At 35.3% G+C, this 17,837-nt stretch overlaps 1 protein-coding gene across 5 annotated transcripts in view; it reads right to left on the reverse strand.

Annotated features, from left to right (window-relative positions):
- Positions 1-5,431: 5,431 nt before the first annotated feature.
- STXBP5L (syntaxin binding protein 5L) overlaps positions 5,432-17,837 on the reverse strand; it is a 459,224-nt gene continuing 446,818 nt past the window's right edge. For all 5 annotated transcript variants that reach the window (XM_059163941.1, XM_059163939.1, XM_059163940.1 and 2 more), the window contains 4 exons: positions 16,248-16,413; positions 13,461-13,572; positions 11,570-11,790; positions 5,432-11,007 (listed from right to left, as the gene is read on the reverse strand). In XM_059163941.1, coding sequence (XP_059019924.1) covers positions 10,966-11,007; positions 11,570-11,790; positions 13,461-13,572; positions 16,248-16,413 — 541 coding nt within the window. In that variant the 3' untranslated portion in view covers positions 5,432-10,965. The remainder of the gene's footprint in view (positions 11,008-11,569; positions 11,791-13,460; positions 13,573-16,247; positions 16,414-17,837) is intronic.

The following is a 17,837-nucleotide window of genomic DNA, read 5'->3' on the forward strand; positions in this document are numbered from 1 at the left end:
ATAGCTCACTAGAAATATTGATATTGATGGTACCCAAGAGGCTCTGGATGTTTAATGTAAAAAATTTAGTGACAGGGGTGCCTGGGTGGCTCAGTAGGTTAAGCCTCTGCCTTCAGCTCAGGTCATGGTCTCAGGGTCCTGGGATCGAGCCCCGCATCAGGCTCTCTGCTCAGCTGGGAGCCTGCTCCCCCTTCTCTCTCTGCCTGCTGCTCTGCCTACTTGTGATCTCTCTCTCTGTCAAATAAATAAATGAAGTCTTTACAAAAAATTTAGTGACAAAAAGGATGAAGATGTCCTAGAGGAAGTGATAGTAGCAAGAAACATTATTTGTTAACCTATAAATTTACTATAATTTCATTGAAAGTCTCAAGAGGACTTTTTTATTTTATTTTTAAAGATTTTTATTTATTTATTTGACAGACAGAGATCACAAGTAGGCAGAGAGGCAGGCAGAGAGAGAGGAGGAAGCATCCTTCCTGCTAGCAGAAAGCCCAATGTGGGGCTCAATCCCAGGACCCTGGGATCATGACCTGAGCCAAAGGCAGAGACTTTAACCCACTGAGTCACCCAGGCACTCCTCAAGAGGACTTTTTAAAAAATAGGTGATATTCTAAAACTTTGAGAAATAAAATCAATATCTACCAAACTTGAAAAGGATCAAATGTATCTATCAGGTATTAAGACAGATTATAAAGATAAGGTAATTTAATAGTTTGATATGGACAAAGTAATAGACAAATAATTACTAGGGCAGACTAAAGAATTTAGAAAACAGACATTTATGTATATGGAAAATTAAGATGTCATTTTAAATTAGTGGTAAAAGGATATCATTCAAAAAAGGGGGTATACTGATATGTTATCCATTTCTTAAAATATCAACTTAGATCTCTATTTTAAAACTCCAGGTGGATTAAAAAGCCTAAGTATAAAAATAAAACTATTAAATTAATAAAACTAAGAGGTTATGAGTTATTATTTTACAGACATAAAGACCTCTAGACAAAGTTAAAAGGCATAAAACTAAAAGAATATAAAATTTGATTACATTAAAAGAAAATCCGCAGTATGAAAAAAGAATGGCAGACATCTAAGACAGAGCAGTCTAATCCAGGGCCAGGGCATGAGAACCCAAAAGGTATCCATAGCTTCTATGGGGCTGAATTAACAAGTGAAGATGATAGGGCCCTCCTCCAAACAGGAGAGAAGACACACATTCACTAATTGTACTTCAGTACAAATCAGTGAAAGGTGCTCAAGTGTGTAGACCAGACCAGCCACTATTATAGAATGAGTGATGGAGAACTCACAGGGAAGCACAAGAACCACCACCCCTTCCCTTGCCATGAAATCCCAATGAACCTTCCTTGAAACCAGGAAGACTGTCTTGCTAAAAGGAAAGGGAGAAATTATCTGAATGGCTTTTAGGAAGACTCAAGGAAAAATCAGTTATAGAAAACAAATAGGCTACATTAATTTCCTGGGCTGGAATAAAAACAAATAATAGAAAAGTGACCTATAATAAAGAGTCTGACTCCATTTTTTACCGTTTGCTGACAAGTTTTAGGTCTTACCCTCTCTTACCCTCTGCCCCATCTGCCCCATATGTGGGTAAGTTGAGAAGCAGGACTGGATGCTCCCTTCTTTATTGTGCAAACTCCTTCCTTTAAATCCTGCACACAAAATTTGCCAGCCCGTCTTTTTTCCTTATTCTCTGAAGCTATTTTTGGCCAGTTTGGGAGATATGGATCTCCCCAGACACCTTGATTTTTCATACACTCTTAGGGTGTGGGTGGTGGATCAGTTTCAACATCCAAACCAAATGTTGGGTGGGATATCTAGTCTTCTGTAGGATGGCCACAACATAACTATTCAGAGAATATAGTTAGAAATTATAAACAGGTAATAGAAGACAGAATAAGTGTGTTTGATTAAACATTAAAAGGTATTCAATTTCACTAATCAGGGAAATTAAAAAAAAACCAATAAGATCCCATTTTAGATTGTGAAACAACCTTTTAGATTATGAAAAAATTAGATTAATATTGTGATTAGGTGAAGATGTAGGGAAACAGTAATTTTTGTGTACTGGTGAAGAATTAGCAAAATCTATTTGCGAGGTTTGATTGAGCATGAATTTTGACTTAATTCCACAATATATTCCCTAGAGAACTGCTTACAGATATGCAAAATGCATGTGCAACAATGTTTATTGCAGTCTTATTTGTAATATCCAGGGACTGGAAAATATCTAAATGTTTACTAGTAGAGGAATGGTAAGAAATTATGCTTTATGGACACCATGGAATAATATAAGTTAAAAAGGCTAAGTGATATTTACAAATATAGATGGTAGAAAGTTATCTAAGACATAATAGGTACATGAGTAAGCAAGTTACAGCATAGAAGAATGTTTGGAAGGAAAAAAAACTAGTAACTGAATAGGAAAGGGTAGGAGGTAACTGAGGGAAACTTTCACTTTATTTTGTCTTTATTATTTGATGTGATTATAAATATATATATATATATATTCATGTATTATTTGAGTAATTAAAGCACATTTTTAAAAGAAAAAAATTTTAAAAAATGGTTGGCTTCCCAAACAGTCTTAAAAAACTACTCTAAACCCACAAAGCAGTTGTCCATTTACTATGAAAGGTAGAAGACAATGTCATTGAAACGCAAGTAATTCGACAAAATTGAAAACATTTTATTTTTATAATTTTATTTTGAAGTAAATTCAAATGTAAGTAAAAGTTTCAAGAATAGTACCAAGAATCCCACAAGTGAGTTTTTTGAATTGCTGCAATTATGCTTTTAGAGCAAAAAGGTCCAATCCAAGATCACATGTTATACGCAGTTGTCATGACTCTCTGGTCTCCTTAAATCTTAAATCCATCTTTCCTTGACTTTCATGACTTTGATAATTTTAAATACAGGGCAGTCATTTTATAGAATGTCTGTCAATTGGATATTGTCCAATATTTCCTCATGGTTAGACCTGGGTTGTGTATTTTCAGCAGAATTATTACAGAGGTGATGTCTTCTTATTACATGCTGTCAGATGACACATAATGTTGATTTGTTCCCTTACTGGTGGTGGTAACTTAGACCACTTGTTTAAAATAGAGTCTACCAGGGTGCCTGGATGGCTCAGTGGGTTAATCCTCTGCCTTCAGCTCAGGTCATGATCTCAGGGTACTGGGATCGAGCCCTGCATTGGGCTCTCTGTTTGGTGGGGAGCCTTCTTCCCCCTCTCTCTATGACCGCTTCTCTGCCTACTTGTGGTCTCTCTGTCAAATCAATAAGTAAAATCTTTTAAAAAATAGTGTCTACCATGTTTCTGTAGTTTAAAATTGTATATATATATATTTTTTTTTTGATTAACAAGTAGTTTTTGTGAAGATATTTTGGGACTATGTAAGTATCTTGTTCTTTCATTCCATTTTAACCCAGGAGTTTTAGCATTCATTAGTTTATTGCCCCTAATTTCTACAGTGACTGACAGAGTAATTTAAAAATTCTATCCACTTGATTGGTGGACATTCTATTGTAAGGATGAGCTTTCCCTTCTCCTAAATAATTAATTAACATCAGTGTGGACTCATGGTTAGCTTTTTTTTTTTTAAGGATTTAATTAATTTATTTATTTGAGAGACAGTGAGAGAGAGCATGAGAGGGGAGAAGGTCAGAGGGAGAAGCAGACTCCCCTTGGAGCTGGGAGCCCAATGCGGGACTTGATCCTGAGACTCCAGGATCATGACCTGAGCTGAAGGCAATTACTCAACCAACTGAACCACCCAGGCTCCCCATGGTCAGCTATTTTATTCGATTACTATTATTACTTTTGATAATCAAATTATCCTTGATTTGACCTGTGTGGGCCCTCTCAACTAGTTTCTGTGTCCTTTGGACACATTCCCAACATTCTTTGAATATTTTATTTTCTGGAATAAAAATATATAGTCCACCCTTGAAACCAGCTATTTCTTGACAATCAAAATCAAAGCATTTTTTATTTTTGGGGTTGTGTTACCATCCTCTCAGCATTCAGAAATAGAATATGTCTTTGTGAACAACACGCACGTGGATATATGTGTATGTATGTATTCACATAAAACTTACACTGATAGTTCCAATTCTAATCCAATAATAGAGGATTTATTCTCACATTCCTTTTTATTTGTACTTCTCCATCAGTGAGAAACCTGGATCCTGTATCCTCAAGATAATCACTTAATTGATCAGTCCCTAATCTGCTAACCTGCTGGGTTGCCTTCTGCTCTGCTCCGGTGCCTCTTTCTCACAGGCCATCATCATTGACTGCCTGAGCACTGACTGCAGGTCAGCCACCTCACTCCAGCTCTGTCCTCTGGGCATCACACTCACCCTGCTACTATGCACTCCTTGCACGGGGCTGCCACCCACAACTTGCTTAGGTTGATTGCCTTTTCGGCTGAATGAATGGAAAAATAGGAAAGGAGGAAAGAAGGGGTGAGGAAAAGGAAGGAAGTAAGTCATATCAGTATTTTAAATACTGAATTCTGTATGTGAAGCCCGAGTGATTGTTGTTTGAAGAAAGTGAGGATACTTTTGAGAAAATTCTGAAGAGAAGACTGAACATTTGGCTTTTAAAGGGTCTGTTTTTACATCTGTACTTTTGATTGAGAAACATTTCTTATCCTCAGATTGGTTGGTTGTTTTTTTTTTTTTTGTTGTTGTTTATTTTATATGGAACCAAAACTAGGAGGGATGTTGTGGTGATGGGAAAATCTTGAGATAATTAGCATTTGGAAGAATAAGCTTAACTGGCTAAGGCCACAGTATAGATCAATACAAAGAAAGTGTCTGAAGAGGAATTAACTGTGCAGATGAAAGCCAGGTGAGCAATGTCTTTCTGGGGGACTTTTGGAGGTTGTGGAGTTAACGAGTGTTCATTATAACCACTAGGAAGTGATATAAGCTCATAATGGTTTATGTTTTTTGCCTGGATGGGATTAAAGCCTGAGATTTAAAGGATATTGGGTTTGTAAATATATCTTACTCAGTCTCAGATTTTTACTCTGTACCCTCTCACCAAACTTAGTTTTACTTGTAATTCACCAAAGGTCTAATCAATCAACATGCTCAAAAATTGTCTGTAAAAACATCCATAAAAAAGTTTCACAACTCCCCAGTTTGAAATCTGGAGAATATACTCTAGCAAAATCTGTGATTCTAGAGAACTTGCGTTTAGTCCTTTCTTTCTGTTTTTTAGTTCAGACAAATGTGATGTACATCATTCCCCCACCCACCTCTCTGCCTTTTAAAAACAAGTATACTTTCAAAACCATGGTTCATAGTGTTGCAGATGAAAATCTTCCCTCTGCCCATCTTTAATCTTGGTAAAATGTTTAGTGGTGCATGACATCATAACATAAGAGCATCTATGTACAAACATATACAATTTTATTGATATCTCTACAGACTACAAGAATTTTAAGTATAGTCACAATTGCTGAGTGCAACAGAAAAATAGTAATTTGTCATTTTCTGAAAAGATGCAAAAATTCTGAAGATGAAAGAAAGATACATCAATGATGTCATCTGTTTCTTATTTCCTAGAATAAAACATCACATAATTAAGTACTAAAAATTACAGGTTATTAGAGATTTTGATTCTGTGTATACTTGTCCATGACCACCACCTAGTTTATTTTCTGGCTTTGCAGCTGAGAAGCACAGGCCAATACCAGAGGGGAGCAGTAAGAGAGGAGAGAACTCTCACATTTTCTCATTGGGGATTATTGCCTTGGATAGGCAGACTCTTCCTTTTTGAAGGTGAAAACAGTCTCTCAGGGTGCTGGAGGCCAGATAATGAGTTACAGACACTCTTCATCCTTTAAACACGTATCCAATAGCTAAGAAAAAAAATCCAAGTGGCCCTGGGAGCTAAGACAACAATCAAAAAGGAACTGCTGTTCTTCCTTCTTGCTAAGATCAAGTCCAATAAAATATACTATGGCAGAACAGGTACCTAGTACCCATGTTTCCTCCAAATGAAGAATGAATAATAAATTTGGGCCTGATTTAATAAATGCTTATTTTAATTTCCACTATCCAACTATTAAGTATTAGTTTTCTACTTAGCTTTACATGCTGTTGAGTTTCTTATATTTCTTCTGGTGTCTTGTGATGTCACATGTATAAGACAATCAAAACCTAGATGTTTGAATTGGAATAATGGCGAAGTCATATGGGAGAAAACCACAAAGACAGAATTATTATAAGTCAATGGGGCACTTCCTGGTCAGAAATTTGCACAGAACATTTGTTTTGGGTTACAACACAATAATTCTCAGTCCAGACAACACTGTATCTCTTGCATCTTGCCTTCCACAACTCCTCAGAAGTGGGGCTTGGATACCAGCCAAGGTAGACAAATGTGTCTTCCTTAATCAGCCATAAAGCTGTGTTTATCAGCATTGGTTGACACTGGAACCATATTGGGGGCTTTCAAAAATAATAATGTTTGGTTCCTACTCCATGAGATTTTGATATAATTGGGATTTTAAAAGTTCCTTAGGTGATTCACATGTACAGCCAAGATTGAGAATCAGTTCCCTACATAAATATATAAATCAAAGCAGCCATCTGTGCCTCTGGTTTCTCATCAAAACCTCTTCCACTTAACTCTGGTTTCTGTGTTCCTCCCCATCCCAATCCTCTTGCACCAAATTGGCACTTCCTCGTACTTTCCAAAGTCAGACATTATCTTCTGCATTGTATCCCTTTAGAGCTATGTTATAGGCAAATATGTACACTAAACTTGCTACACAACAACCATACTCCCTGAAATGGTGCCATCCAGAAAGCATAACTTGTTGACAAGTATCTCTGGCACCTGGAACAGAGTGTATTTGAATTAGTATGTAGCCAGTAATGAGGTTGGTGTTACAGAAGACAAAGGTAAGGAAGCTGTGAAGGCTACTATTTTTCTCCTGATGCAAAGAGCAAAGCCTGATAGAAATGTCTGAGTCCTTTTGGCATTGCCCTCTCAAAGAAAGTAGTCAAGTTATAATGTCTTTCTGTAGAGCCAGACTATAATCATAGATATTCTCCTGGGTTGTCCCAATGATCCTAAACCAAGGAGAGGATTTTTAGCTTACTTTTCTAAACGTTTTTCATTTTCCCCCTCTTCCAAACATTTTAAACCAAGTATTTAAAAGAGCTCATCTTCATCTTCTTCAACTAACCTTAGGCACAATCTCTCTCTCTCTCTCTTTTTCTTTCTCTAAGCCCTGGAGATCCCTTGATGTAGATAACAGATAGACGGTGTATTTAAAACTGGACACAGAGGTCACATAAAAAGGGAATCCAACAGCAAACTTTTTCCTTTTATAATTCCTTAAGATCTTTGAGGAATAGAAATCTGGATTCTGATTTATTTACTTGAGAATCACTCCAAGGCTATATAAATGATTTGAAAAATTATCTTTATGACGAAATTATCAGACAACATCTCTCTCAGTTCTATCACCGTTCTTCCAAAGTTAGATGACCCCGATAGTGATTGGGGCACTAGGTCTGAGTCTCAAGTATAGGAAGCAAAGTCAGTAATACTACTTTTGTAGGGAATTAAAATAAATCATAATCATCCTTCCCTCCAAACACCAAGGTTAATGGATGATTTCATGGTAGGGATTATTGCTCACATTATTAGAATCAGGAAAACAAATACTTCTAGCTTCATTTTGGTAAATAGAGTGCAAAGACCCATTTTCTTCTGGAACATATAGGAAGGGCTTATCTCCTGAGGGAGTCATAGGGAGATAGAGTCAGCTTGGAGACTGTGGTTTACAAGCCTTATCTTCAGATGTCACTATAGTAGATATAATGTAATTTTGATAACAAAGGCTCATCTTCTCTATCATTATCCAAGTTACTAGGAGTATTTTTCTTTTGTTCCAAGATAGAGGCAAGACACTCACAGAGAAGAGAGATGTAAAGAATTACATGGATCAACAAACAGTACTCATTTTCCAAAGATGATGATGATAAGGTGGTGGTGGTGGTTGTGTTGGTGTATGCGCATGCACAAGCATGCTAAGGTCAGTGCAACAGAATAGAAATGTTTAAAGAGAAAAATCACATCCACATTAGATTCTTGTTATTGCTATCTCTTTGAATTATAAAAATAATTCTGATACAGTAAAACCTCATTAATTTGTATTCCACTATCAGGAGTTCAGGAGATGAAGTTACCTTACGTTAAGAAAGGGTCTTTAAAAACAACACTGAAAGACATATTTAAACTACTTAAAAAAATTTATTCTTTTCAAGCATTTCAGAAGCACCTGTTTACTTCCACTTGATATGCTAATTCTAAGCATTTGATCTATTCATTAGAGCCAGAGTTTTAAGTGCTTCTGTGAAATGCTATGTTGTTTTTGGTGTTTTTCTCTGTATGCTTTAAAATATTCTGTAATTGTTATTTTCCACTGATTTGCATAAACTTTCTCCAAAATAGGATTATATTGCATATGAACCACATGTGTAATTTTGGGTATAATAATTTATCTTCTTAAGGTACTGTGTATTTGTGATAATTTAATTTTATGCAGGACATATATATTCACATTTAATCTGTTCTTAAATAATGTAGAAGAGTGGCTCTCAACTGGGAGCAATTTTCGCAATGGTTGGAGATATTTTTGGTTTTCTTCTGGGCTTGCTGCTGGCATCTAGAAGATAGAGGCCAATGATGTTGCCAAACATTCTGCAGTGTAAAGGGCAGTCCCCCATAAAAAAGACTTTTCTATTAATAGTGAACTATTAACAAAATGTAGAACAAATTAAATCAAATCTTATGGAGGGCTTCAGAGATAGTTATTGAAGTTGATGCCACTAAAAAGATATTTTTCTCTAAACGTTTTAAGCTTTTCTTTGAATTATAGAAATGATAAAGTATTTGTACAGAAAATCAGAATACTGGGTTCTTAAAACTGAGGTATAAATAGTGTACTATAATTTGGGTTCCATTGTGTTCTAAATTTTGATCCCAGGTTTCTTTAATATTTTTACTGCATAATTTTATATGTGATGTTTGTATTTTCAAATCAGGTTTGGTTACTCTAAAGCTGTTCTCAGGAGTGGTGAGATTCATGGAGAAGCTTTTTTTTTGAGAAATTAGGAGAATTCAAGGACTCTAAGAAATGCTTTCCTGATATATATTTCCTACTTTATCATCTTTGCTCTTCTCAAAATTACTGGGAACATTTAAAGGAAGTGCAACTTCAAAAAAAAATACACTAAGAATTAAAAAATCTAAAAAAAAAAGAACTAAATACTATTTTAGGATACTAAAATAACCTGGACTTCAGAAAAAATGGTGAATTCTTAGGAAACACAAAAATATATCTAGTAAGACCTGGAAAATCAAAATTCATTAAGTCACACACATTTTTTTTTTTTTAATTCTCTTCGAAGGAACAACATATTACAGGATGGGTCCTAGAAGCTGCGAATATTCATTTTCTATGACTTTTAGCTTCTAGAATCATGTTAAATAATAATAGCAGGTGTCTTTATTTATTTACTTTTGTCTCTAGAGTTCGCTGTTATGACAGGTAACTTTTATCATATTAAGGGTATTCCTTACTTCACTTTTTAAAGTGTTTTGAACAAGGAATAGGTGTTTGGTATCTATTGACATAATTTGTGGCTTATATCATTTAGCCTAATGAGTGACAAAATTATTCATTTTGTATCATTAAACTCTCTCTGTATTTTTGTTGCCCATAATGGTGACTAAGGCCAAGATAGCAAAAATACCACATTTTACAAAGATTTTCAATAATAAGTATTGAACTAAAAAGTATTTACTAATGAAAGCCCTTGTTAATCAGAAATGTAATAAATCAGAATCCCTTTCCCAAAACATTTACTGAGGTTTTACTGAATCATACTAAAGAGAATGACCAGTTTGGTCTGTGAGTGTCAGGCTGCAAGAGCACCTTTGGATTGAAGACACTACTGGGCTGGAACAGTAATATACTGTGTGATTGGCAGACAAAGATACAAATGGAGCATTAAAAATATATGCCTTTAGAAACTGAAATCAGAGTGTGTGAAATCAGTTCTCAAAGATAACTGCACTGTTTCTGTAGTCTAGTTTCCCCAAACTTAATCATCAACTCCCCTACAGAGCACAAGCCAGGCTTGTGACCCAACCCTGCATGGTTTATGACTAAAAAATAGCCACTTGTTCTGAAGGTGACAAATGGAAATAACTGTTAGGAATGACTTACTATCCTGGCAATACTCAATTATGACTCATAATGGTGATGATGTAAAATAGTATGGAGAGACAAACAATCAGACTTCCATAAGAATTCAATAATGTGCTAGTATAATGAAAGTTACAGATGAAAAGAAAACTCTAGTTTTCTTTTCTTTTTCTGTTGGGTATGGCAAATGTACTTGAAATACACTGATATCTTCTAATACAGATTTTTTAAATTGTCAGGTGTGGCCCAATTTATAAAAATAGTTTGTCATAATCTTTTTTTTTTCTTCTGTCACAACATGCTTTTTTTTTCTTTTCCTCTTAAGATGTTAATTTATCATGCAAAGATTTTTTTTTCATTAAGTGCATTAATGCTTTTGTTTGTACAGGTTTTCAAATCAGAAGGACTCCCCATAGTTCCTAAATGTAAATCCTTAGCAAACAACATGCCAAAATGATAGCTCCATTCCACGTTAGGAAAAGGCAAATTCAGCCATGTCTTGGGATTTTAACCAGGGTTTCAGCCTTTGGGTTGTACAGTGTCTCTAATAAATTTCCCTTATGATAACTTCAGATAGACTGTAATGGAACATTTTGTAGAAGAAACTGGCTTCTAGTAAGTTGAATAGTGATGCTGGGAATAAATTTTGTTTCCCTGAATAATGGTTTCTCAAAGCAGTCACAGCTTCTTTAGAAGTTTAGAATTGGTACCATTTCTTATCCTTATATTTCAGCATTAACTGCAAGAAAAAATAGTCAATAAAATGTTTTTAAAAATCTTTAAAAGTACTAATCAAAGCAAGCTCATATTGAACCAATCATGCAGATCTAAATCTCAAAATTTATAAAATTTCCATTATTTTTTTGAAATAAAGTACATATGAAAAGATTTTTTAAAAATAATCAATCTGTAAAGACTCAACTGATTTTTAATGACTGAAGCAAAAAGGAGTGTGTGGGTTCCAGCTACTAGTACCCCTCCCACCTTTTTTGGTTGAGCGGGGAGGATCATGTAATATACCTAAGCACATTTTTAGTAGCAGATGCATAATATAAACCCAATATATCAGAACCAATGAATAATTTTTTTTTTAGATTATCTCCTAAGGTAAAGAAATATTAATATAGTATTTTAAAATATTTTTCTCCCAAATACTGGGGGAATCATAATACTTATAACAAGATCCAGATTACTCTGGCTCTCACACAGGATTATTTACAGTGGTATCTCTGGGGTTTCTTGTGCAAGGCCCAGTGTTTCAAGTTATTATTGTATGGAGATGCCTATATTAAGCCATTTACCTCATGTGCATGTCTGGAAAATGCTTCTGCACTGGTCATCATGCCTGCAGTCTTCTCCTCCAGCTCTCCTAGCCTCTGTCCTCTCTCATCAAGTGCGATCCGAGCGCGTGTCAGCTCTCCCATCACCCCTCCGGCAGCACCTTTCATCCCTTCTATACCACCTGGTCCGGGAATGTGCTGTGCAAGGCTGCGAGATGCTCTTCCCGCTGAAGCTTCCCCAACTGGGGATTCAAGCCATAGCAATTTAAGACATATTGTCAGTAATTCAAGTAATTAGGATGAAGTTTATCACCAAAACACTTACCTTAAATTCTGTCATAATTCTCATTGAGAGAGAGAGAGACATATTTGGTCCTATCATGGATGTATGTTTGGAGGTGCTGGCTTTTACCCACAAAAATGTCTGTGAAGGAGTCTGATACTGTGAAGTAACTGTATTTTTACTGCCTGTTTTTGTGTATATGTATGTGGATTCCATGCAATATGGCATTGCATTTCTTCTATGGCATTGCATTTCTTGACATTGCTGAATTGGGATGCTCACAATATATGTGATCTCATATTTAACCCATATCAGGGTCTGTTCCAAACTTAGGTCTGTTCATTTGTTTAACTTTCTGCCCAAGTCTTCATTCTTAACATCTCTCTTCATCTTGCTATCATCCTTTGTAGGCCTCAGTTGTTGTTCCTGTTGTAAGATAGGCGTGTGTGGGGGGGAGTAAATACTAGAGAGCAGGGTGTGCATGATGGACGTTAGTATACATATGTTGTAATTTTGTTACTTTATAAAAGAATAAAAATTTCCTATCATTTACAAATTTCAGTTTAATTTCAATAATTTTTTTGGAAGTTTTTATTGAATTACAGCTATCTTGGTAGAAATTTAGTGAGCATTCTCAAGGATGTAATATTAGAAATAATATCAAAAGTTTTTTTTTAAAAGAGTCTAATTGAGCTATAATTCACATACTTTATACAAAGTGTATAACTCGGTGGTTTTAGTGTGCTGACAGAGCTGTGCAAATTTTATCTATCTAATTTTAAAACATTTTCATTAATCCAAAATAAAACTCTGTGCCCATTAGCAGTCACTCCCCCTCCCAACTTGTCCCAGTGCTTGGCAACCACTAATCTACTTTCTGTCTCTATGGATTTGCCTATTCTGCACATTTCATATAAATGGAACCATACAATATGTGGCCTTATTTCCTTCTTTAATTTAGCATGATGTCTTCAAGGTTCATCCCTGTTGTAGCATGTATCAAATTTCATTTCTTTTTATGGCTGATTAGTAGTCCATCATATGGAGGCATCTAGATCTTTTCCTTGTTAAAAGTTCAAGAGAAAAGGAATTTTGATCTGCAGGACCAAATAGGGTTGAGATATTCTGGGAAATACGTTCTTTCTGACAATGTTTTCTAGTGTCTTTCTACTCTTTTTTGATTATTCATCAGAGTTTCACTGGAAGAATTTTAATTTATTCTGTAGCATTGGTAAACTTTGTGTTCTGAATAAAGAATCTGCTTCCCAGCAGTCGTTAAAGGCAGGAGAATTCATAAACATTTTTTCCAAAATTTAGCAACTACCTTCACCTTGCCTTGCAGGTATGATCTATTTGCAAATGATGTATTTATTAGCTTACTCATTATTTGTTTGAACTGCATGTACTGTTTTTTTGTTGAACTATTTCCTAATATAAAGCAACTGATTTTATTCATGTTTGGAAAAAAAAATAATTTTCATGGTATAGAAGCAGAAAAAAAAAAAACACCGTAGTCTAGAATTTGAAACCACCCATTACATTAAGTTAGACACACACACACACACACACACACACACACACAGAAATGGGTCTTCTGTGGTACAGTTTCATAATCAGGAGTTTACTCACAGAGCTCTTCTCTGTCAAATGTTTGTCCACTGCCACCAAACAGCCCCTTGAGGAAGCCTCTGTTTTGAGCTTCTGGTGTCTCTATGGGAGTAAACAAATCTCCTAGCATGTCCTGTATCAAATTCAAACAAAAAAGCATTAGAATAACTAAAAATAAAGCAATAGAAAAAAGATAACACTATATTACGTTAAAGCACAGAATGAAAAGATAGTCTGCTTTCCATTGGCAATTTTTGCTTTGTTCCCAGTTTTATTTCTGACATTTCTTTCTCCACCTCCGTTTCCTTTCCTTCTCTAATAACTGGAGTCTGAAAATTTTCATTTTTCTGCCCTGTTCTTTTCTCCCCTTTACTGTTAGAAAAATTGAGAAGCTAATATATTTATTTTAGGATTAATTTCCACCTGATCAATTACTCCCAATCTGGATTTCAGATACGTTTTCAATTACAATAGCTTCTTTCCTGTCTTAACCCCCTTCCCTGAACCAAGCACAGACCCCCCTATGAAGAGGGAAGCCTTTGGTAATATGTGGAGAACATTTGGATTTATTTTTGTATGAAGTACATAACTAGGAAATGGCTCAAGACAAATGAATCAAAATAGCTCCTGCATAGTGAGACACAATTGTTTTCAGTACTTTTTTTTTTTTTTTTTAAGATTTTATTTATTTATTTGCCAGAAAGAGAGAGCACAAACAGAGGAAATGACAGGCAGAGGGAGAGAAAGAAGCAGGCTCCTGTTGAGCAGAGAGCCCGATGTGGGGCTCTATCCCAGGACCCTGAGACCATGACCTGAGCTGAAGGCAGAGGCTTAACCCTCTCAGCCACCCAGGGGCCCTGTTTTCAGTATTTTGATGTGTTTTAGAATGACTGGAAAAATACCTTGTTAGAAATACGGGTGCTTGGGCTTCATTCCTCACATACTGAATCAGAATCTGCATAGATGTGTTCTGGTTATATATATTTTTAATGTGCTCTCCATGCCTTTCTGAAGCAGACTAAAATTTGAGAACAACTGGTGTGGAGGAAGAAATGTTGGCCAAAAGTCTGTAGATCTGTGACCTAGTATCAGTTTGTCTATGAACCTGCAGCCTGACATTCTTTATCCTCTTCCTCTCAAGACCTCTGCTCACCAGACCTGAGCTCTTCCTCCTGGATCCCTTCTATTTAGAAAATGGCACCGGTATCGACTTAGCCAGAAACCCAGGAATCATTATTAATTCCTTCCTTTCCTTCACTGCTACATCTAAGAACCCTCCAATCCAATTGATTACACTATATAGCTATTGAATATGCCAACTTTTCTCCATTCTCACTGCTGGCTGCCTTATTTTAAGACTCATTTTTGGCCTTAATTATTAAAAAAAACAACAACCCCTCCTGATTGTTCTCCCTCATTCCTCGAAACCATATGCAACCAGAATATTAGTTTTCATAAACCAATCTGTTAAACCTTTTTAATGACTTCCTATTGCCCTTGGGATAAATGCCAGATTCCTTAGGCTCATATAAGGTGCTCCAAGATCTGCTCTTGAATAATTCTCCAGCATTATCCCTTCATCCTTTTCACTAATTCTGCACTTTGTTGGCAGTTTCCTGACCGCCCCCCGGGGTTTTGCACGCAACTACTCTGCTGGGAATATCATTTCTTTTTCCATTCTCAGCCATCCATTCTTATGAACAACTACTCAGCCCTTACAACTCTTCCTAACTAGCCATCCCTGCTGTCCCATCAACCTAGGGGCCCCTCTTCCATGTCTCTCTAGTGCTGACACAGCCACATATAGGCAGTCTCTTCCACAAAGTGCTGTAGTTGTCTGTTTACTTAGCTCCCTTCACATTAATGGGTAGGGAGTAGTATCTTGTTTTATCACTGTATTTTATCATATGCCAAGTACCAGGTATGTATGTTAACAACTCAATAAGTATTTGTTGAATAACCATAATAATTATTATTTATTTTTAAAATATACCCAGTTCTAGGCACTATGTTCAGCATTTTTACTTAATTCTCAATGATGCTCCAAGATAGAGCATACGGGGTGTTAAGTAAAATGCCCAAAGTTATACAAGTGGGCAAAATACAACTGAAATAGTTCAGAGCTTATACTTTCAACCTCTGTATTAAAATGGGTGAGTTTTAGTTTTCTTCTTTATAAAATAAGGGAGTTGAACCAACTAAGTCTCTAAGATGTTCTTTTAAAATTTTGTAACTGGTTATCCAAGGTTAGATAGGCATTTATATTTATTCTGTTTCAAGGCTCTGCTTACTTCTATGATAAAAGAAAAATGCCCATTTATAACCTATAGGAAGTATATTTGTTCTGTATGGCTCTTAATTAAAATTTGGATTTCTTTAAAAAAAGTCCATGAGCTCTCTAAATTGTATGCAAAATTTTTGTGTGTACATGCATATTCCCCACCTTAGAAGGAAGAGTTTATAATCTTTTTTTTTTTTTTTTTTTTTTGAGAGAGAGGGTTTATAATCTTACAGAGGATTCTCCATAGGCAAAAAAAAAAAAAAAAAAAAAAAAAAAAAAAGAATAATAAAATGAACAAACAAAAAATCACCCATTAATGTGTATGATCTTCACATTCTCTTTCTCACTTTCCCTTTTTTTAGACCCACATTAAACTTGACAGGATCATAATGATGAACATATATTCAAAACATATTCTAGGGAAGGCATGTTTTTTGCCTGGCCCAGTAATATTTTAGATTTTAGATATCTCTCTCATTCTCTTTTTACAACCATGTCCAATGTTTTCATAAATGTGCCTGACCTACCTGTAGATTATCACACATCTCTTGGCTGTATGTTAAACGCTGAATTTCAGTAGGAGAGACGAGGTATAATGCCTGGCCTTCATTGGTAAAACAAAATGTCCGTGCTATCCTCATGTCTGTCAGTGGCAAATAATTAACATCCAACATTGGGCGAAGACTAGGTAGGCTGAATGGAAAAAAGCAAATCCACATTTCATATTCAAGTTGTTAGAAGCTTTAATTTCTGTGTAAAATGTGCAGACTCTTACATAAAAAATTATTTCTATACCACTATTTTATGGTTTTTTTTTTTTTTATTCTCTTGAAGTCTCAGTGGTAAAAAAACAAAAAACAAAAAAACTAGACTCATATAAAATCACATATATACAAAAAATCTTGGGCCCAGTTCTTTATCTTAATCCACACAGATATTTAGCAGATATCCTTGAAGGTTGGATTAATGGTAGTGGCCAGAAATTTCAGGATATATTTTGCAACATTTCACAAATTCCTACAATATGGTTATAGTCTTTGGTTATGGCAAAAACACGATAGCTAGAAATGGCTGGCTACATAATTGGCCTACCATCTCCCTTCTAGGCAAAACTCCTGAGTCTGAGGAAGTTATGCACTAATGGACATGTGGAATGGATCAAGTACACTGTGCCCAGCAATTAATAAATAATCATGCTAGAGGTTATATGGGAATGAGAATAAATTACAGATAATAGATCAGAACTTGCATAGCCAAAGGAAAATCACTCATGTCAAGTGTTTTACCAAATGGCTATAGTCTTATCCTAATGTTGTAGCCCATGATTTTGCTTAAATACTTATTAGAATGTCCCCTTGGATGCTGCCATGAGCCAGTTTTGCAAAATACTAAAGAAAATTAATCTCACTGCTTTTAGATCACACCTCTAATGCCAACAGGGGAAAAATCTGCAAACTTGTCATTAAATTTCAAACTTTGAATTCATGCAACTGATTTTGATGTGTATAATAATTTTAAATTATCCCAGATAATAAAACCAGTACCTTGAAAAAAAAGTACTGCTTTCTCTTATGAAAGTAGTTTGTAATTACAAGTTAAGCCTTCAAACTTCATAATATAAAAAGGGACCTGAAATCTGTGCAATTGGAATAAGCTTTCCATGAGTTTCTAGCACCAAATCATTCAATATGGTAGCCATTAGGCATATATGGTTATTGAGCAGTTGATATGTGTTTTGGGTGAACTGAGGTGTTCTCTAAATGTAAATTATATACTGGATTTCAAAGACTTATATGTTACAGCATTTCAAGTAATTAAGGTCTCTAAGATATGAGTCTAAAACAAACCCCATTAAACAGACTTCCATGATAGATTCAGTCAAATAAATGGGTAGCAATGGGGAAGGGATGCCAATAGACTTTTCTGATAAACTACATTATTTATGTAGCATAATAAAGGTAAGCCACGAAAACAAAAATGGTATAATTATTTTAGGGAGTAATTCAATTGCAAAAGACTAGGAACTAAATTTTATTATATGTGTTGTCTAAGCAAGCATGGAACTAAGTGATTTTAAAGCTGAAAAATAGATTTTTTTTTTTTTTTCTGTGCAGGGG

The sequence above is a fragment of the Mustela lutreola genome, chromosome 2 (assembly GCF_030435805.1).
Source record: "Mustela lutreola isolate mMusLut2 chromosome 2, mMusLut2.pri, whole genome shotgun sequence".
Lineage (NCBI taxonomy): Eukaryota > Metazoa > Chordata > Mammalia > Carnivora > Mustelidae > Mustela > Mustela lutreola.